Genomic DNA, 19,679 nt, shown 5'->3' on the forward strand with positions numbered 1-19,679 from the left:
AAATCTTCACTTCCCAAGTTGTAAAAGCTTGAAGTATAAGTCAACATACGCGTCAAGTTTCTCTTACATATGCACACAGCTCTGGAATTCTCTACCAAAATGCCTAAAATCTACGAATAATCATCTAGAATTCCGAAAAAAACTAAAAACTCACCTGTTCAAGAAGGCATACCCCACAGTATCTGACATAGATACCGAATAATAAAATGTGGCATTTTAATCAGGAAACGGACAGTATTCAACCCATGATCAAACCCTAACATTTTGTCTGAACCACCCCAACCTATTTACCGATACTTCTTTACTGTATTTGTCACTGTAATATTACCCCTATACTGTATTTGTTCACACCGGAGTCTGGAACCACCTCTCCGGAAGTATGTAAGCCATTTTGAGCCTACTAATAAGTGAGAAAAGGTGGAATACAAATGTAACAAACAAAATAAATAAATAAAATACTCCTGGATTTTGGTGCAATCTCTAGGTATGCTATATAGAGTTCAGCAGTTTGCCCTTCCCCTTTGTTACCTCTTCTCATCTTTGCCATGCAGTTGATCTCTTCTCATCTTCTCCGTCCCAATCCAAACCCTCGCATCCTCCCAACCAATTATTCCCTCCAACTTCTCCCTTCTCACTTCGCATCCAGTTCTTTTTTTTTTTGTTTTCCAGCAGATCTCCAGTAACCTCAGTAGCCATTCCTTCACCAGAGCTAATTCTCCCCACCTCCCCAACCAGTCCTTCTCCCCATCTGATACTCCCAGCATCTCCTCAACCAAAACTCCTTCACCCCAGCTGATTACCCATATCTTTCCAGACAATCTCTGCTCACCCTTATTCCTGCTGGCATTTCTCAGTTTCTCCCCCTGGCAATGAGCTGGCAGGTAGTACTAGAAGAACAGTGATGCTCAGGTGTCACGTTTTCAAAACAGGAACTAGGTTTGTGAGCCATTGGGTCACTACCAAGGAGCAGCAGTGGCAGGAAAAACCACCCCACACCAGAGACAAGGTAGAACTCTGACAAACAGTTAGGCTTCACCTGCACATGGCCACCTTTCACCAGGAGTTGAGCTCCTGGCTGGAGGCGGCCGGCAGGACTTATAGGACAGGGCAGGAACAGGATCCCAACTAGGCTGAACAGGGACTGAGGGTCAGAGGGGAAAGGAATATACAGGGGCAGCAAGGCAGGGAAAGGATAAGCAAAAGGACAGGACCGAAAGCTGCAAGCAGCCACTGAAAAAGGGAACAAATACTGACAGACAAAAGACAGAACTGAAAGCTGCAAGCAACCACTAAAGACAGGAGACACGGACAACCTAAGAACTACACAAAGAACTACAAACAAGGAACAAGACTAAACAACAAACAACCCTAAACTAAACTACACACAGACTAACTAGAAACAAACAAGAGTCACAAGCAAGAACCCCAACTAAACAGAAGTGCAGCAAGCACCAACAAACCAGGGCCTAAGGCAAAGCAGAAAGGTTTCCAAATGGCTAATAAGCCCAGCAGCAGCTGAGGCTTGCTGCAGCAATAACCAGGCAACTACGGATGCTGTGCAGGTTCAAACAAAAAGAACAAGTCTGGCAGTCTGGAAGATCCTGACCGGACTAGGCTGAAATCTGGAACGGGTGACAGTAACCAGACAGTCCATAGCAGCCACCAGGTCTGGCCACCAGATGGCGAGAAGAAGGAGAGCACGAAACATGGGCACAACCGTGACATCAGATCACTTCTTTCTTGCTTTTGCCTATGATCAATCTCATGCTTTGAACCATGCGGTTGAAATCTCAAGTCATATCCTGAAGATAGTGGTGGAAGATGCAACTTGAGTGATCACTAATCTCCTCCTCTTCCCTATTTTAGCAGGTTTGGCATCAGGGCAGGGGGAGAAGATCAGAGAGTGGGACCCCTCTGCTCAGCTACCTTTCCATGGAGTCAGAAAGAAATTCCACATCAAAAGCTGGATTTTAAGACCTCTTCCACAGCATTGCAGGACACTACTAGTATTAAGTAAATATCTATAACTGTGGGAAGTGACAAAAAAAATTAAACTTTTCCTTTCTATTCTGCATACCTCACAGATTACTATGCATGGACACTATATTTAATATTCACTGATCTGGAAATGTATCTGGTGGTTAAACTGCACACAGGGATCTGGCAGGTACTTTGCTATATCTAAGGGAAACTGAGGACATCTGTCTTGTCCCAGCAGACAGTTCCATCTCTTCTAGGAGGGAGGTTCATAACACAAGAAAACAAGCTCACAATTTTTTTCTTTTTCATTTTACTCAGGACAGTATAAATATCATTTCCCCCTGTTTTGAATCTGAGCTGTGGCACACTGTATGCTTACAGTTGCTAAATTCTTACATGAAGGTCTCCAATTTGTCTGAAGAAAAATGGAACAGTCTCCTCCTCCTTTCCGTCAAGGAACAGCTCTCTAAATTTAACTCATTTAAGTCCTGTCAAAAAACAAATAGTAATTTTAGAAGAAACATTGAAATCATAATCTATTTTTTTTCTCCTGAAAATCCTGAGAATTGATTACACTCCCAATGCAAGAGGACTACCTACAGGGAATGTGGGGTACAGGGTTGCCAAATGTCAATAAAAAAATTACTGACAATCAGTATAAAATTGACAAGTCCCTACCATAATTTCACCTTAGTAAAAATGTCTACTGGACCCAGGACTGCAAGGCTGTATCACTCAGGAGAGGGAAACTGGGTACATAATAAATCCAGTTATGCACAAAAGAGTCACACATGCCTCTGTAAAGATTAAATAGTCACAGTGCCATGGGTTTTCTTGAAAGCTGGAAGGTGACATGGAGACCTGCAGGACAGAGTCAGGAGTTACAGTCTGGCATAGCACGCAGGAAAAAAGAGCAGTGAATGCTGAGCTTAGCTTTTGCCTCTCGTTAAAATCTACAGTGAACAGTTTTAAATTTCGAGTCATCGTCAACTCTGAAGGAATCAGTTTGGATTTAACCCTATTTCACACTGCCAGCCGCCTCGAACCCATCCCTCAAGCTTTTACTGCTGTTGTGTCTTCCCTTTAAATCAGTTTCTCCCACTGTCTTATTTTCAGCCCCATATTCCATCCTGTGCTCTCCCTCCCTCCGGAAAAGCAGCTGAGGTTTTGTTGCAGTGAGCTCAGGATTATCAGCAAGGAAGCTGGCTGGAAAACGCTATCTAAGCGCTCTCTCCACGTCTGTCCCATAGGGAGTGGGGAGGGACGTCAGTGCCCAGAGTCAGCAGCTGCCTCTCTCTCTCCGATCTCGCACCTCCTGTCACCCTCCTGCAATACCGTCCCCTGGAGCAAATACCATGGGAGAGATTCCGAGTCTGGTGAAAATCGCAGTGGCTCTGAAAATCCAGCCGAACGACGGACCTGTTTATTTCAAGGTGGATGGCCAAAGATTTGGACAGAACAGAACGATCAAACTGCTCACGGGGGCCAAATATAAAATCGAGGTTGTGTTGAAACCCGGGGGTGTCCAAGCCACGTAAGTAATGGATAGGGGCGACGTTTTCGTAGCTTTTTGTCCTTTCTGGCTTTATGTCTGTTATTTCTTTTTAGGGCGCCTTGTTTGGGGATTATTTTTCCCGTCAGATGCCTTTGTTTCAGTTTGGTCTTCTGAATCAAAACCTGCTCGACGTTTGCTTGTTCTCCCTGTATATCGGAGGCTTTCTTGCTTTCCTGCCTGTGGACTCTGAGCTGTATCCTGCAGTGAGGAAGGATCCGGCTTCTTAGGGCCAGATACCTTGCTCTTTCTATTCACATCACCAGCTCTGATTCTGCAGGTTTAGTGTATTCCACCACAGCTAGCCTGGCAGAGGTTTGCAAAGGAAATTCAGAATTTGGACGCATGGGAAGGGGCTCACTGCTCTTTCCCCTAAACATAAGCCAATATTAAAAAATAATAATAATAAATCAAAAGTAAGGAACTGTAGCTGCATCTGCTGTTTAGCAGTAGAAAGCAATGCTAAGGCCTTTCATAGGTGAGAAATGCCCGTTAAGAGGGCTGAAGGGCAGCATCACCCACCTCAGTAAATAACTGTGATTTCTCCCTTGTTTAAACTGTGATATTGGTCTAATCAGAATGCCTCGACATAAATATACCCTGGCCATGTTTCATAACATACTCATCCTCACATGATCTGCATTAAAGGTGACAGAATTATTGTGTTATAGGGGGGAGGAGGCATTTATATGATCAGTGTCCTCAGACAGGAAAGTAAAACGTGTGTCTCTAGTGTCTTCCTGTGTATTGGGATCAGATTGTTTTTTCTCTGATGGGGATGTGTAGGTTGGTGAGCTGTTCAAAGCCATGTATTTCAGGACTATGAATATTGGGGGGATAATCATCCCCTTGGAAGAGAAATCCAGAGACCCGCAAATGGCCTGTTACACTGCGATGTACGACACAGAAGGAGTGACCCACACCAAAAGTGGAGAGAGACAACCCCTGCAAGTCATCATTCAGGTACTGAGCTCTCTAGGGTAGAAAAGCTTAAGGTCACATGCATTCAAATAGCTTCATACAGACAAGACAGGAAGAAGAGAGGCAGATTTCCCTTCTTTCCATGTACAGAGGATCAGGAAGTAGGTACCATTCAAATGACAAAGGCATTGAATTGCTAAAGAGCTACAAGGAAATACTTGATTTGTGTATTTTCTGGTATGGCAATTATAATTTGGCACAAGGTTCTTTCCCATTCTGTGTCTGGGGGGAAAATGCTTAGCTTTTCTGGCCTGTATTTCTAGACTAGTATGGGGACCTTAGTAGAAAAAATATATATATTTTTTGGTTTATTCAAGATGAAGTAAAATGCCTTTAGTTTCTGGAAAGGAAATCTATTATTTGGATTTAGTTTACACTTTTTCAGTAGTTGCTCAAGGCAGTGGCGTAGCCAAGGGTGGGCTCGGGTGGGCCCAGGCCCACCCACTTTGGGCTCAGGCCCACCCAGTATCAGCACAGCTATGATGTGGCTGGAATGGATCCCCAAGTGCCACCAGCTGAAAACTCTCAACAACTGTTCCTCCTTGCATATCTTTTAAATAGCAGATCTTTGCCTGCAGTGAGCAGCGACTGATACATAGTGCCTGCACTGGCCCCATAACCTTCCCTCTGATGTATTCCTGCCTATGCGGAAACAGGAAGTTACAACAGAGGGAAGGCTGTAGGGCCAACATGAGCACTGTGTATTAGTTGCTGCTCGCTGTCGGTGAAAATCTGCTATTTAAAAGGTATGCAGGGGAGGGGGAATGTTTGAGAGACCACATGGCATGCAGGCGAGATAGGGAGAGACCAAATCACTTGTGGGACAAGGTGGAGTTCTTCTGCCCACCCATCTTGGGCTCAGGCCCATCCAAAATCAGGTATCTGGCTACGCCCCTGGCTCAAGGTGAGTTACACATTGAGGTACTTGAGGTTGGGGTATGACCTAAGTTTGTATATTAAGCAATGAAGAATTAATCCCCCTATTTACTAAGCCTCACTAGCAGCTGCTGTGTGCTAACACCGACGCAGACCATTCGCTTTGAATGGGCTGTGTCGGCATTGCTGCATGGCTTGGTAAACAGTAGGGAAAGTTACTTAAGGGCCCCTTTCTTAAGCTGCATTAGGTGCTGAGTGCCTGATTCAGCTTAAAATGGCATACTGTGGGATATCACGACCGTGGCATACCCTGTTATGTAGAAAAGCTTATCCCAAGGACTCAGTGTGTGTCTCCTCTGCTTGATACACATCAATCTAGTGACAATTTTGGATGCATCCACCCTTCCCTCCTCTCTCCTGGTTTCCCTGCTCCTTCCGTCCCTTCCCCATCCTCCCCATTATTACTCATGTAGGTTTTCTGTTGTATTAGCTTAATTTTACTGCATTGGCGTCTGCCTCTGCGGTGCGCTGTAAGCCACATTGAGCCTGACGCAGTTGGGAAAATGTGGGGTACAAATGAGATAATAAATAAATAAATATTGACGTCCTGCAGTAACTATCAAATTAGCTTGTGCATGTAGTGGGGGGGGGGGGGGGGGGTAGAGAGTGGGCATTCCTACACTAAACAGCACATTCACATTACCATGCGCTAACTGGTCACTACAGGTTTACTGCGTGAGCTCTTCATACCTACAAAATGGGTGGCAGTAAGAGCTCACGTGGTAATTTTGTTTAAATAGCCGAGTGTTAATGGCAACCTTAGTGCATGGCCATTTTACGGCTGTGGTAAAAATGGCTTTGGCGTGCAGGAATAACCCACAAAAGGGTGCACTGAGGCCACGTTTTACTGCAGCTTAGTAAAAGGAACCCCTACCCAAGGTCATAATGAACATCAATGAGATCTGAACCTTGGATTCCTTGGCTCTTCACACACGGTTTTAATCACTAGTCCACTCCTCCATTCTGCACAACTTCACATTTAATATAAGTGATGCATCATGTCCTTTAGAAAAGCTCTGGAAAGCTTTGACATGCAGTGTGCTTGGGCTTAGTTTCTAGAATACAGCGCCAATTACAGTCCCCATCCAGGGCAAGATTAAGATACAGGTAAACTAAACAATGCCCAGGGCCCAGTAGATTAGGGAGTCCCTGTCAGATGTGCTAAAGGCTCAAGAGGATAGCATTGCCTGTTACATAAAAATTTGAGAACATAAGTGTTGCCATACTGGGACAGACTGAAGGTCCATCAAGCCCAGTATCCTGTTTCAACCAGTGGCCAAAACAGGTTAAAAGTACCTGGCAAGATCCCAAAACAGTAAAATAGATTGTATGCTGCTTTTCTTAGAAATTAGCAGTGGATTTTCTTTTAGGAAGTTATCCAAACCTTTTTAAAACCGTGCTAAGCTAACTGCTCTTACCACATTGTCTGGCAAAAAATTCCAGAGTTTAATTACACATTGAGTGAAGAAATATTTTCTCTGATTTGTTTTAAATTTACTACTTAATAGCTTCATTGCATACCCCCTAGTCCTAGTATTTTTGGAAAAAATATACAAGTGATTCACATCCACCCATTCCATTCCACTCATTATTTTATAGACCTCTATCATATTTCCCCTCAGCCGTCTCTTCTGTAGGCTGAAGAGCCCTAGCCATTTTAGCCTTTCCTCATAGGGATGTCGTCCCATCCCCTTTATCATTTTCATCACCCGTCTCTGTACCTTTTCTAATTCCACGATATCTTTTTTGAGATGCAGCGACCAGAATTGCACACAGTATTTGAGGTGTGGTCGCACCATGGAGCGATACAACAGCATTATAACATTCTCATTTTTGCTTTCCATTCATTTCCTAATAATACTTAACATTCTGTTTGGTTTCTTAGTCACCGCTGCACACTGAGCAAAGGGTATGAAAGTATCATCAATGATGACACCTAGATCATTTTCCTGGTCATTGACTCCTAATGTGGAACCTTACATCACATGGCTTTAGTTTGGGTTCCTCTTTCCCATATGCATCACTTTGCACTTACATTAAATGTCATCTACCGTTTGGATGCCCAGTCTCCCAGTCTTATAAGGTTCTCTTGCAATTTTTCACAATCCTCTTGTGATTTAACAACTTTGAATAACTTTGTGTCATCAGCAAATTTAATCACCTTACTATTTATTCCCATCTCTAGATCATTTATAAAAATGTTAAAAAGCAGCGGTCCCAGCACAGACCTTCCCACTATCTACTCTTTTCCATTGAGAATACTGACCATATAACTCTACTCTCTGTTTTCTATCTTTTAATCAGTTTTTAATTCACAATAGGACATTACCTCCAATCCCGTGACTCTCTAATTTCCTCAAGAATCTTGCATGAGGTACTTTGTCAAATGCCTTTTGAAAATCCAGATACACAATATCAACCGACTCATGTTTATCCACATATTTGTTCACTCCTTCAAAGAAATGTAGTAGATTGGTGAGGCAAAATTTCCCTTCACTAAATCCATGTTGGTTTTGTATCATTAATCCATGCTTATGTATATGCTCTGTAATTTTGTTCTTTATAATAGTCTCTACCATTTTGCCAGATCATCTCTGGAACCTTTTTTAAAAATTGGCATTACATTGGCCAATCTTCCGGTACCATGCTTGATTTTAAAGATAAATTACATATTACTAACAATAGTTCTGCAAGTTTATTTTTCAATTCTATCAGTACCATGTGGTCCAGGTGATTTGCTACTCTTCAATTTGTCAAATTTCCCTATTACATCTTCCAGGTTTATAGAGATTTGATTCAGTTTCTCTGACATCTTCCAGGTTCACAGTCTCGTCAGCATTGAATACCATTTCTGGCATTGGTATCTCTCCTACATCTTCCTTGGTGAGGACCAAAGCAAAGAATTCATTTACTCTCTCCACTATGGCTTGTCTTCCTTAAGTTCCCCTTTTACCCCTTGGTCATCCAGCAGTCCAATTGATTCTTTTGCCAACTTCTTGCTTCTAATATACCTAAAAAAGTATTTACTATTTTGTCATGAAATGTCTAGCCACCTGCCTGGGGTTATCCCGCAACCTCATAGAGGATCTATCCCTGGCACAGCTCAGGTCTGCCTGCACCTACCGCTTGTGCTCTAGCACCCTCCTCCCATCAACTGGATTACAACCACCTCTGGGCGAGTCTCATGCTCTCAAATTATCCCCAGTGATTTCTAGGTTACTGGGGCTACACTCCCAGTGGTCCCACAGTTCTCATAAAGCACTCACAGACCCAACACACCAGGATTCTTTATCAGTCCAGACAGGCAGAAGCAATAAACAATTGTTTTTTGTCTTAAAAATATATTTAGCAATGAACAAAATATGTGCAATCAGCAAACAATAACAGGTAACTGAAATATGGATCAATTATAACACTAACTAAACATTTGTTTACTTCCTAAAAAGTACCTGGGAAAGATCAGGAAATATAGCTGCTCACAAGTTATCAAATGTAACTGTACAGGGCCTGCATTAAAATCCAGAAACCATAAGAACAGCTAAAGGGTCTGGGCATTTTTCAGAGTTTAAAACCTTTCTGCAGCCACCCAGTTCTACCCCTTGTGTGAATGGCCACCTTCCAGTGTCAATACCAGCAGAGACTGTGGGCAGGATCCAGGCTGGAAGTCAGTTCTTGTCATAGGAAGGGAGGAGGTGAGCCAAAGGGAAGTTCTTCTGCACAAATGAAGATTCTTTGTGAGGTGTATATGTGTGTTGGGGACACAAGGGCTGAGCTGTGCAAAAGGCAGAGTGTTGTGGTCTGGCCTTGGAGATAGCCAGTGAGTGTCCTGGTGGGGGTGGTAGATATGCCAAGTTAACCAGTTCCAGGCTGGAGATTTGGGCAGTCCTGGATTTCTGACCACCCTATCCTGGTGCATTATGGGACTTGCAGCATTGATTTTTAGGCAGAATCAGGCACTACAAATCCCACATAGCTTTGGGATATAAGTTCAAAACCAGGACTACCCAAAATCTCCAGTCTGCAACAGGACAACTTGGCATCTCTGGAGTGGGGAGGGTGGTGAGAAGGAGTTGGAATAGGAGAGGGAAGGAAGGATTGAAGGGGGGTGCTTGGCTGTTGCAGGCAAGAACTTGTCATGCTGATGGAGCAGAAGGCATAGATTGCCTAGACATTCAGTTCTAAGGAGGAGATTTTGGGCCAGTGCTGGATTTCTGACAACCGCATCCTAGTACATCATGGGAGGTTTAGCACTAATTTCAGTGGGTAGAATTGGGAACTACAAATACTATACTGGGTTGTAAGTTCAAATTTGAACTAAAAAAAAAAAGAAAGAAACAACCCAGGACTGGTCAAAAAGCTTCCCTCCTGGAACTGGCAACTTGGCAGTTCCAGACTTGCCATGGGTCCCTTCTCCAGCTCACATGCTTATGGGACCCGTTCTCATTCATTAGCTCCCAGCTGCCCTAACGGACTGGCAATTTTCCCTCCCTTCCCTCCTGCCCCATCTCACTCATTGGCCCCCAGGTGTCCCCACAGTCTGGCAACTTTCTCTCTCTTCTCTCTTGCAGGTCCGGCAATTCTTTTCCTCTTCCTCTACCCCTCCCCCTTTCCCCACTGCTAGTCCGGCATCTGTTCCCCCATCCTCAAAAACCAGCGAGTCACGGGCAGCGTTATAGATGTGCTGCTGCTGCTTCCAGCTGATGGTCCTTCTCTCTGCTTGGTCCTGTCTTTTTTGATGCAACTTCATGTGCATAGGACCAAGCGGAGAGAAGGACAGACAGCCAGAAGTAGCAGCACATCTATAGCAACTCACTGGTTTTTGAGGATGGGGTGGGAACAGATGCCAGATCAGTGGTGGGGGGAGGGTGGAAGAGGGAAAGCCGCTGGATGTGGGGAGTAGGGAGAGAGAAGGTGCCAGACCGGGTCCAGACCCATTGTTGGGAGGGGAAGAGTGAGGGAAGGATGCCAGATTCATGGGGGGATGGGAGGAACAGATGCTGGACCAGCAGTGGTGAAGGGAGGAGAACTGCTAAACCTGCAGGATTGTGGGGGGGGGGGGGGGGGGGAGGGAGGAAGGAAGAAATGCCAAACCCATTGTTGGTGGGAGAGAGAGGGAGGGAGGGAGAGATGCCAGTTCCACAGAGGAGTGGGGGGGGGGGATACCAGACCAGACAAGACAAAACGGTTGAGGGAGGAATAAAGGGGGGGAGAGATGCTGGACTTTGGAAGAGGGGAGTGGAGGAAATAGAGTGAGAGACCAGACTGTAGAGGAGGAGAAATCCAGGACCCATGGTGGGGGAAGTGGGGAGTGAAGGAAAAAGAAGTGAGTGAGAGACGCTGGACCATTGGAGGGAGGGACAGAGAGAGAAAGATGCTGGACGGCACAGGTGGGCAAGGAAGAGAGAGGGAGAGATGCTGGCCTTGGGATGGGGGTGCCATAGGAGGGGAGGAAAAGGGCATACACTGGACAAGGGATGGGACAGGGACACAGAGATAAGATGCTGGGCATGGAGGGAGGCTAGGGACAGGGACACAGAGGTGCAATGCTGGACATGGGAGGGGAGACAGGGACACTGAGAAGGCAGATGAGGAACATGGGAGGAAGATAGAGGGTCATAGAGGAGAGTTTCTGGATAGGAAAGGTAAGGGATACAGAGGGAAGATGGGTGGTGGACATGGAGAGAAAAGAAGTGCCAAATGGACAAGGAGATTCTGACAAGATAGTTAAGAGAAGAAAGCAGAAACCAGAGACTGGGACCAATACCATAAGACAAATAAAATGACCAGATGACAAAGGTAGAAAAAATAATTTTATTTTCTATTTATTGATTAGACTATGTCAGTTTTTTTAAAACGTACATCCGCCAGGACTGGTTTTAGACATGGCTGGGACCCTTGAGAAAAACCTCACTCATTGGCCTTCAATCTCCAACACAACAATGGTAAATCTCCAGCTTTGGGACTGACCACCCTTGGTGTCTCTGCAGCTCTGAGAGGGTGAGGGCAGTCACTGAGTGAGCACATGAGCAGCAGGATGTATTGTAACAGAACGCAAGAAGGGGTGGTGTGTCTGAAGAGAAAGAGAGTGAAAATGTATATGTGATTCTATGTCTTTCTCTGATGGGGACACTGTAATATAAATAGGATTGCTCCATAAGTCCATGTCATAAGGAACAGGTTAATCCAGTCCTGGTTTTATGATTGCCCCTATGAGTTTCCCAAGAAAATCAAAACTTCAAGGCCATGCATGCATGCAGAAGTAAAACCAGGACTGGATTAGCCTGTTCTTAGGACATGAAGTCATGTTGCAAGCTTACATTAGGGATGTGCATTCATTAGCCTTTATTTATTTATTGAGATTTATTAACTGCCTTTATAAAGAGATTCACCCAAGGCGGTGTACAATAGGTATAGTTTAACATAAAACGTATAATTTTGTTAACAACATAACAATAGTAAAATAACCAGTGCTTTTTTTGTGCTGTTACGCACTGGTATGGCGTACTGGCACCTTTTTTTACCTCCCATTCGCTGTCCCATTTCCTTTTGCTACCTGCTTGAGAATATGACCCGTGATTACTCAGTACAAGCAAGGTTCGGCACCAGCATACTCAGCCTTAGTTTGAGCCTATCTGCTTGTAGAGGTCCTGTTGGTACCACCCCTCTGACACATACTTATCAGAGAGGGCGGAACTAACAGGGCCTTCCTGAGCACATGGTGTTGGGAGCGAAGGCTTCTCAGCACTGGTGCCGGGCCTTGTACTGGCTGATTACTGCCGGCCTGGGGGCCTGGACTTTCAAGCAGGAAGGCAGTGGGAGAAAAAGGAAGGGCAGGGGGAGAGTAGAATTGTTGGACATGGATGAGAGGGGAGGGCAGAGGACAATCACTGGACATGGATGGGAGAGGAGGGCAGAGGAGAGAGAAGAATCACAGGACATGGATGGAGGGGGAGGGCAGAGGAGAGAGGAGAATTGCTGGATATGGATGGAGGGGAGGTCAGGGGAGAGAGGAGAATCACTGGACATGGATAGGGGTGGACAGGGTGCAGAGGAGAATCACTGGACATGAATGGCAGGTGAGGACAGGGGGCAGAGGAGAGTCACTGGATATGGATGGGAGGGGAGGATGGGGGGAGAGAAGAATTGCTGGATATGGATGGGATAGGATGGCAGGGGACAGAGGAGAATCACTGGATATGGATGGAGGGGAGGGCAGGGGAGAGAGGAGAATTGCTGGACAAGGGGAGAGAGGAGAATTGCTGGATATGAATGGAGACAAGAGGAGAGCAGGGGAGAGAGAAGAATTGCTGGACGTGGATGGATGGAGGGGAGGGCAGGGGAGAGAGAGGAGAATTGCTGGACATGGATGGAGAGGGGAGAGAGGAGAATTGTTGGATATGGATGGATGGAGGGGAGGGCAGGGGAGAGATGAGAAATACTGGACATGGATGGAGGGGAGGGAAGAGAAAAGAAAAGAAGAAGATGCACATGGAAGAGAGGAGAAAAACTGCACATGGATGGAGAAAATAGGCAAAAGCTGGATCGATTGTATACCTCCTCTAGTCAAGTTCGCAGAGAACCCAGCTTTTACTTATGGATGTAGAGCAAGAAATGAAGAGGAAAGTAAAGAAATAAATGGACAGAAAGTCCTGGAAATGGCGTTAAGAGAACAGATAGAGAGCATCAGAATCAGAGACTGGGACCAACATGATCAGAAAAACAAAGTCCAAAGAGCAAAACAAAAAAGTACCAGGAGCCTTCAAAAAAAGGGGAATAAAACCTTTAATCATGTATTTTGAGGAACAGATCTTTGAATGGACCCGACACTGTCCGTGTTTCGGCGCTAAGCGCCTGCATCAGGGGTCTGTATTAAACATAAAAAATTTTTCAAGATTAATATACATATGTATATATACACATATACACACAAATACAGATATATTAAACTTTAAAACAATAGGAACCACAAATATTGTAACATAAAGTCTACATATGTTTAACATATAAAGCCGAGGTTCTTTGTTATATAGTAAAAAAAAGAGATAATTCTTAAAAAGGATTTATCATATCAACACTTACAAAAATAATAAAAATAAAGGTCTATATATATATATAAAATCATACAATCGATGTTTAGATGCATTTATATGGAAGTAACCAGAAAGTGGTGTGTTTTACACACAGTCAATATTTAAATGCATATATATTAAATTTATATTAAAACAGCCATAACATGGGATGAATGCAGTACACATCCATTGGCCATCATACAAAAAATATTTAAATATCATGATTAAAATAAAGTCCAGGATTAAAAGAGAAGGAAACAGATGTTCTACTAGGAACAAATCTTTATTTTAAAATTTGTAAAAATTGAGTATTGGAATTTTACTCTCCCAGAGATTGTGACTAAAAGTCATATTTAACAAAACACTGTTTTTTTCTCACTCTGGCCAGACAAAAGCGTAGTTTAGTTTAGTAATGCAGTTCAATGTGAGTTAAAGGAAACTCTGAATGGCTATAAAACAGCTCACAAGCTTCTTTCAGACATGCACAGTTTCAGACATACAAGATTGTGGTGATATCACCTTATTCAGATTTATTTTTAATAAGGGACTCCATAGCCTGTATTTTGTGTCACTTCATTTTATGAAATGCTTTTCTAAGGTCTCAAAGTGATGTGAAACTAAGGTAAGTACAAATCAAGAAGGGGCCCTTTTACTAAATGGCGTTAAGCCCTTAATGTGTTAGGGTGTGCCAACAGGTTACCGAGAAACGAATTAAAGCATTTTGTAGTATTTTGCATGTTGGCACATGCTAACCCACGTTACCAATTTTTGAAAAATATTTCTGAAAGGGGAAGTGTCATGGGCGGAGACAGTGGTGTAGCTACGTGGGGCCTGGGGGGCCTGGGCCCCCATAGATTGGGCCCTGGACTCCCCTGCCAATGACCCGCTCGACCCCCCCTCCCGCCGCCAACCTGCCTACCTTTGCTGGACCCCAACCCCCTGCCAGCCGAGGTCCTTCTCGCAAAAGGCTTCCTAGTCCTTCTGTTTCTGACATCCTGCACGTACAACATGCAGGACATCAGACTCACAGAACAAAGCCTTGCAGATCAGCTGATTGCAAGGCTTTGTTCTGTGAGTCTGACGTCCTGCACGTACAATGTACAGGACGTCAGAAACAGAAGGACTAGGAAGCCTTTTGTAAGGAGGACCTCGGCTGGCGGGGGGTTGAGGTCCCCTTACAGCAAAGGTAGGCGGGTTGGCGGCGGGAGGGGGGTCGAGCGGGTCGTCAGGGGGGTCGACAATGGCTGGCGGGCGGTGTCAACAGCAATGGGGGAGGGGTGGCAATGGCGGGGGGGGGGCTAAAATGTGCCCCCTCACCTCGGGCTCTGGACCCCCCTCCCGCCGAAGTCTGGCTACATCCCTGGGCGGAGAGTGGGCATTCCTGTTTTATACAGCTATCATATTATGGTTACTGCGTGCTAACTGGATAACAGAGTTAACTCAGTATCTCTTAGCACCTCCTAAATAGGAGACATTAAGAGCTTCTGCTTAATTCTATGCATGTACGTGTGATAATATCAACATTAGTGCATGACCTGCAATAAAATATATTAAAAATAACTCCCATTACTGCTGTTTTAAATCTGGGCTAAACACGGTAAAATCCTGCATGACTATGCATTAAGCCCAGATTCTAATGCCCATTAGTAAACGGGACCCTAAATGCTTTAATGTTTTTTCTGACATATTCCTCTGGTCCAGATAGTGACTAGAGGCCAATCAAACCAGTGGTTTTGGTTCCAGCTGAAACTGAATCCGCAGCCAAAATATGCCGCTTGGTTTCAGCCGGAGCCGAAGCTGAAACCGAAAATGGCTTTCCCTTCTGCCTGCCCCCTCCTAGCAGAAAATGTGCACTTCCATGCTCCCCTGTGCAGAAAGTGGGTTACACCCAGTGGTGTGCTGGAGCCGGCTCGCACCGGCTCGCAAGAGCCAGTTGTTAAATTTATTGGCATGTTGCAAGCCGGCTTGCGTCTCCTCCCCCCACCCCACGAGCTGCAGGCTCCCCCGTTCCGCAGGTCGTCCATCATCTCCTGTCTGCCCTCAGCTCCCCAATAGCCCTCGTTTCCTTCCTGCCACCGCCCTGCCTTTAAATATTGTATTTTTCCTTGAGTCACAGCGCCGGCATTGAAAGCAGCAGGCTCGGCTCGGCTCCAGCCTTCCCTCGCATGGTTCCACCCTCTTCTGATGTATTTCCTGTGTCCGCGAGGGCGGAACCATGTGAGGGAAGGCTGGAGCCGAGCCTGCTGCTTTCAATGCCGGTGCCGCGATGTGAGGAAAAATACAATATTTAAAGACAGGGCGGCGGCAGGAAGGAAACGACTGCTCTTTCCTGTCTCTATATGATGTGCTCATTGTCAGATCTGCTGTAGCTTTTTAATGCAAGTAGAATGTATATATGTGATTATTTTAAAAACATAACAAAAATAAACCCTGAAGCAAAGTTATTTGGACTCTGCACTTTGTCCCAGTGGTGTAAACATGGATAATCTCATTAAGGACAGACTGTCTTTAATATTTGACAGTGGGTGAGGGAAAATGTGTTTTGGTTCAGAGGAAATTGAAGAGTCATGGGATAGGAGGTAGTGTCCTATTGTGGATTAAAAACTGGTTAAAAGATAGAAAACAGAGAGTAGGGTTAAATGGTCAGTATTCTCAGTGGAGAAGGGTAGTTAATGGAGTTCCCCAGGGATCTGTGTTGGGACTGCTTCTTTTTAATATATTTATAAATGACCTAGAGATGGGAGTAACTAGTGAGGTAATTAAATTTGCTGACAACACAAAGTTATTCAAAGTTGTTAAATCACAAGAGGATTGTGAAAAAATTCAAGAGGACCTTACGAGACTGGGAGACTGGGCGTCTAAATGGCAGATGACGTTTAATGTGAACAAGTGCAAAGTGATGCATGTGGGAAAGAGGAACCCGAATTATAGCTACATAATGCATGGTTCCACTTTAGGAGTCATGACCAAGCAATGGATCTAGATGTCGTCATTGATAATACATTTAAACCTTCTGCTCAGTGTGCTGAGGCGGCTAAGAAAGCAAATAGAATGTTAGGTATTATTAGGAAAGGAATGGAAAACAAAATGAGGACATTATAATGCCTTTGTATCGTTCCATGGTGCAACTGCACCTCAAATATTGTGTTTCAATTCTGGTTACCGTATTTCAAAAAAGATATAGTGGAATTAGAAAAGGTGCAGAGAAGGGCGACAAAAATGATAACGGGGATGGGATGACTTCCCTATGAGGAAAGGCTAAAGCGGCTAGGGCTCTTCAGTTTGGAGAAAAGACGGCTGAGGTGACATATGATAGAGGTCTATAAAATAATGAGTGGAGTTGAACGGGTTGATGTGAAGCATCTGTTTACTCTTTCCAAAAATACTAGGACTAGGGGGCATGCAATGAAGCTACAAAGTAGGCAATTTAAAATGAATCAGGGAAAACATTTCTTCACTGAACTCTGGAATTCGTTGCCAGTAAAGGCGGTTAGCTTAGCAGAGTTTTAAAAAGGTTTGGACAGCTTCCTAAATGAAAAGTCCATAGACCATTATTAAAATGACTTGGGGAAAATCCACTGCTTATTTCTGGGATAAGCAGCATAAAATGTTTTGTACTCTTTTGGGATCTTGCCAGGTATTTGTGATCTGGATTGGCACTGTTGGAAACAGGATGCTGGGCTTGATGGACCTTTGGTCTTTCCTAGTATGGCAATACTTATGTACTTAATGTTTATCCGTCCCCTTCTCCTCTACTGCTAATTCTAGACTCCGTTCCTTTTGTCTTGCTGCACCTCACGCCTGGAATAGACTTCCCGAGCCCATGCGTCCAGCCCCGTCCTTAGCCGTTTTCAAGTCCAAACTTAAAGCCCACCTCTTTACCACTTCTTTTGACCCCTAACCACTACTCACTTCCCCTGTCCTTTATCCTCACCTATTTATTCCCTTACCCTTAATTGTTCTGTCTGTTTACCTGTCTTATCTAGATTGTAAGCTCTTTGAGCAGGGACTGTCTTTTTGTGTATGGTGTACAGCGCTGCGTATGCCTTGTAGCGCTATATAAGTACATAAGTAATGCCATACTGGGAAAAGACCAAGGGTCCATCGAGCCCAGCATCCTGTCCACGACAGTGGCCAATCCAGGCCAAGGGCACCTGGCAAGCTTCCCAAACGTACAAACATTCTATACATGTTATTCCTGGAATTTTGGATTTTTCCAAGTCCGTTTAGTAGCGGTTTATGTACTTGTCCTTTAGGAAACCGTCCAACCCCTTTTTAAACTCTGCTAAGCTAACCGCCTTCACCACTTTCTCCGGCAACAAATTCCAGAGTTTAATTACACGTTGGGTGAAGAAAAATTTTCTCCGATTTGTTTTAAATTTACTACACTGTAGTTTCATCACATGCCCCCTAGTCCTAGTACTTTTGGAAAGCGTGAACAGACGCTTCACATCCACCTGTTCCACTCCACTCATTATTTTATATACCTCTATCATGTCTCCCCTCAGCCGTCTCTTCTCCAAGCTGTATAGCCCTAGCCTCCTTAGTCTTTCTTCATAGGGAAGTCGTCCCATCCCCGCTATCATTTTAGTCGCCCTTCGCTGCACCTTTTCCAATTCTACTATATCTTTCTTGAGATGCGGCGACCAGAATTGAACACAATACTCAAGGTGCGGTCGCACCATGGAGCGATACAACGGCATTATAACATCCTCACACCTGTTTTCCATACCTTTCCTAATAATACCCAACATTCTATTCGCTTTCTTAGCCGCAGCAGCACACTGAGCAGAAGGTTTCAGTGTGTTATCGACGACGACAACCAGATCCCTTTCTTGGTCCGTAACACCTAACGTGGAACCTTGCATGACGTAGCAATAATTCGGGTTCTTTTTTCCCACATGCATCACCTTGCACTTGCTCACATTAAACATCATCTGCCATTTAGCCGCCCAGTCTCCCAGTCTCGTAAGGTCCTCTTGTAATTTTTCACAATCCTGTTGCGATTTAACGACTTTGAATAACTTTGTGTCATCAGCAAATTTAATTACCTCGCTAGTTACTCCCATCTCTAAATCATTTATAAATATATTAAAAAGCAGCGGTCCTAGCACAGACCCCTGAGGAACCCCACTAACTACCCTTCTTCATTGTGAATACTGACCATTTAACCCCACTCTCTGTTTCCTATCCTTCAACCAGTTTTTAATCCACAATAGGACATTTCCTCCTATCCCATGACCCTCCAATTTCCTCTGTAGCCTTTCATGAGGTACCTTGTCAAACGCCTTTTGAAAATCCAGATACACAATATCAACCGACTCCCCTTTGTCCACATGTTTGTTCACTCCTTCAAAGAATTGAAGTAAATTGGTCAGGCAAGATTTCCCCACACAAAAGCCATGCTGACTTGGTCTCAGTAATGAAATGATAAATAGTAGTAGTAGTAGTAGTAGAATCTGAGCACAGATCTGAAAAGTGGAGGTTTGCAAATGTTGACTAGGTCTCTTTACAGTATAGCAAATCAATTTTGCAGTGCTGGATACAAGAATTGAGAAAGCAAAATGGATCATTTGGTAGTGTTGTTGTTAAGTCCTAGATAATCTTTGGATTCAGACCAGTGGCGTAGCTAATTGGAGCCAAGGGGGGCTTGGGCCCCCATAGATTTGGCCCTGGACCCCCCTGCTGATGACCCGCCCAACCCCCCTCCCGCTGCCAACCCACCATCACCGTCGCCTACCTTTGCTGGCAGGGGACCCCAACCCCCGCCAGCCAAGGTCCTCTTCTTCTCGCAAAAGGCTTCCTTCTGTTTCTGACGTCCTGCACGTACAACGTGCAGGACATCAGACTCACAGAACGAAGCTTTGCAGATCAGCTGATCTGGACTGATCTGCAAGGCTTCGTTCTGTGAGTCTGATGTCCTGTACGTACAACGTGCAGGATGTCAGAAACAGAAGGAAGCCTTTTACGAGAAGAAGAGGACCTTGGCTGGCGGGGGTTGGGGTCCCCCACCAGCAAAGGTAGGCGACGGCGGGTTGGCGCGGGAGGGGGGATCGAGAGGGTCAGCGGCAGGGGGGGCAAAGTCGGCAATGGCAGGGGGAGGGGGAGTCAGCGGCGCCGGTGAGGGGCTAAAATGTGCCCCCTCACCTTGGGCTCTGGAC

The 19,679-nt window shown here is 44.8% G+C and overlaps 1 protein-coding gene across 1 annotated transcript in view; it reads left to right on the forward strand.

Moving 5' to 3' along the window:
- Nucleotides 1-3,056: 3,056 nt before the first annotated feature.
- CNRIP1 (cannabinoid receptor interacting protein 1) overlaps nt 3,057-19,679 on the forward strand; it is a 32,945-nt gene continuing 16,322 nt past the window's right edge. The window contains exons 1-2 of the mRNA XM_030195202.1: nt 3,057-3,514; nt 4,351-4,495. Coding sequence (XP_030051062.1) covers nt 3,336-3,514; nt 4,351-4,495 — 324 coding nt within the window. The 5' untranslated portion in view covers nt 3,057-3,335. The remainder of the gene's footprint in view (nt 3,515-4,350; nt 4,496-19,679) is intronic.

The sequence above is a fragment of the Microcaecilia unicolor genome, chromosome 3 (genome assembly GCF_901765095.1).
Source record: "Microcaecilia unicolor chromosome 3, aMicUni1.1, whole genome shotgun sequence".
Lineage (NCBI taxonomy): Eukaryota > Metazoa > Chordata > Amphibia > Gymnophiona > Siphonopidae > Microcaecilia > Microcaecilia unicolor.